Here is a 1,722-nt window from a genome sequence, read left to right on the forward strand (position 1 = left end):
AAATGGATTCCATCCATTTCAAAGTCTGTGCTTTCTCATCTTTTCAATGGAAGTGAAATGAAGTGGGCACCTAGGCGTTGATGTGAAGCCCCCAGACTCCACAAGTGTCCCCACCATAAAGCTAATTTCCAAGAACGGAAGCGTGAGAGCACACACTCCAGCCTGGAGGAGGTGGCAGGAGGGATCTTACCAGCCAAGAGGTGGGGTGATCTGTCCCACGCCGCCTGGAGACAGGGGGTAAAAGGTGGGCATGTCGGGAGCGGGGGGATGTCTGGACATGCCTGTAGAGACAATGACAGAGGTGTCATTTCAGAGTCACAGGACCTCGGAGGCTTTGCCCTGCTCCTGCTGCAGGTCTGGAACGAATCAGAGTGATCAGCCAAGTGAGCAGACAGAAGCTGGTCTGTGAGCTCTGCTCCGGTCTGCAGGGGGCGCCCTGGAGCAGAGGATTCATTTTGCCCTCATTATTTCCCTTTTGTTAAGAATGCAGTTATGTGTGCATATGCATGTATTTTCTGGTGTGGAAATTGTTTTGTGTAGAATGGAAGGCGGCAGCTCTTCTGCCTGGTGCTCAGGACGAGGAAACTGCACTTGCGCATTCTCGTGGACACACAGATTTGGGGGATGTGACACCCAGAGGAGCACGGATTAATTAAGGCTCGTCCTCAGCCCGTAATGGTCACACTTGATAAGATTCACAGGGCTCCGTCTGCCACTGCAGCGCCCGCTAAGCCCTCGCCGAGCTGGATCCTCTGGGCCCCAAGGTCGGGCAGCTCTGGATTAGACGCTTTCCCCAGGACGGGCACGCTCCCCCCGTCTGCTCCCCTGGCCTGGAGCGCGGGCCCTGTACCTGCATGACCCACCATAGGCCAGACCACAATACGACACCTGCCACACCTCCAACCCAGCTGCCGTGTGTGCAGAAGACCAGGAAAATCCCTCCATCTTGAGACAGGTACGCAGGGCAAGGCGTTCAGTGACTATCTCCATACAGAAACGCATATCCCAAGGTCAAGCGCCCAGAACATGCGTTTAGTGACTGCGATATACTGGCTAACAGGTAGAATTAGGTGAGAACGTGGGAGAGGTTTTTGCTATAGGGCGCGTGCGCTCACCAGACAGACAGAGAGAGACAGAGAGACAGAAAGCGAGAAATCACCCCCCAGGGGGGGTGGCCACGCCGCAACCCCTTCTCCTCCATTCTTCTCTCGGGATCTTGGGCACGCACGCACATACGCCCGGCGTGAGTTTTAAGCCACCGGGTCTGGGACGCAAACCGCGGTCGACTACATGGGAATCCAGTGACATAGCTATTATGCTAACTGCTGGTCTGGGAGACCCCTCTATCTAAAATGGTGAAATCTATTACTATTAAAGTGAATGTCACAGGCATTGTAGGGTCTTCTAGGAAATCCGGATCTTAAACACTTCCGTGCTGCCTTCGAAGGTGACCTGGCTGGGGGTAGAACACACTGTTGCCCCCCAACAGGATGTGGGTAGGATGGAGAGAGGCCTCCACTCAGCAGAGGGGACATCAGATCATCGCACACTTAGCTGTTTGTGAAACAACGGCCCCAAATCTCCCTAAGTATTTTTGTTCGTTTTGTTTTTTGCTAGAAATACTGATTCTTTTGGTCAAAGTAGGGCTCAAATGTTGTACTTTGGGGGTTTTGTCTCGGGTCCGGGAAGGTTCAGAGGGCAGGGGTGACCCAAGGGAGCCTG

At 53.8% G+C, this 1,722-nt stretch overlaps 1 protein-coding gene across 6 annotated transcripts in view; it reads right to left on the bottom strand.

Annotated features, from left to right (window-relative positions):
* The window catches only part of LEF1 (lymphoid enhancer binding factor 1), a 118,584-nt gene that overhangs the window by 32,098 nt on the left and 84,764 nt on the right, over positions 1–1,722 (bottom strand). For all 6 annotated transcript variants that reach the window (XM_006162232.2, XM_006162235.3, XM_006162233.3 and 3 more), the window contains exon 5: positions 191–281. In XM_006162232.2, coding sequence (XP_006162294.1) covers positions 191–281 — 91 coding nt within the window. The remainder of the gene's footprint in view (positions 1–190; positions 282–1,722) is intronic.

The sequence above is a fragment of the Tupaia chinensis genome, unplaced genomic scaffold (genome assembly GCF_000334495.1).
Source record: "Tupaia chinensis unplaced genomic scaffold, TupChi_1.0 Scaffold139767_1, whole genome shotgun sequence".
Taxonomy (NCBI): domain Eukaryota; kingdom Metazoa; phylum Chordata; class Mammalia; order Scandentia; family Tupaiidae; genus Tupaia; species Tupaia belangeri.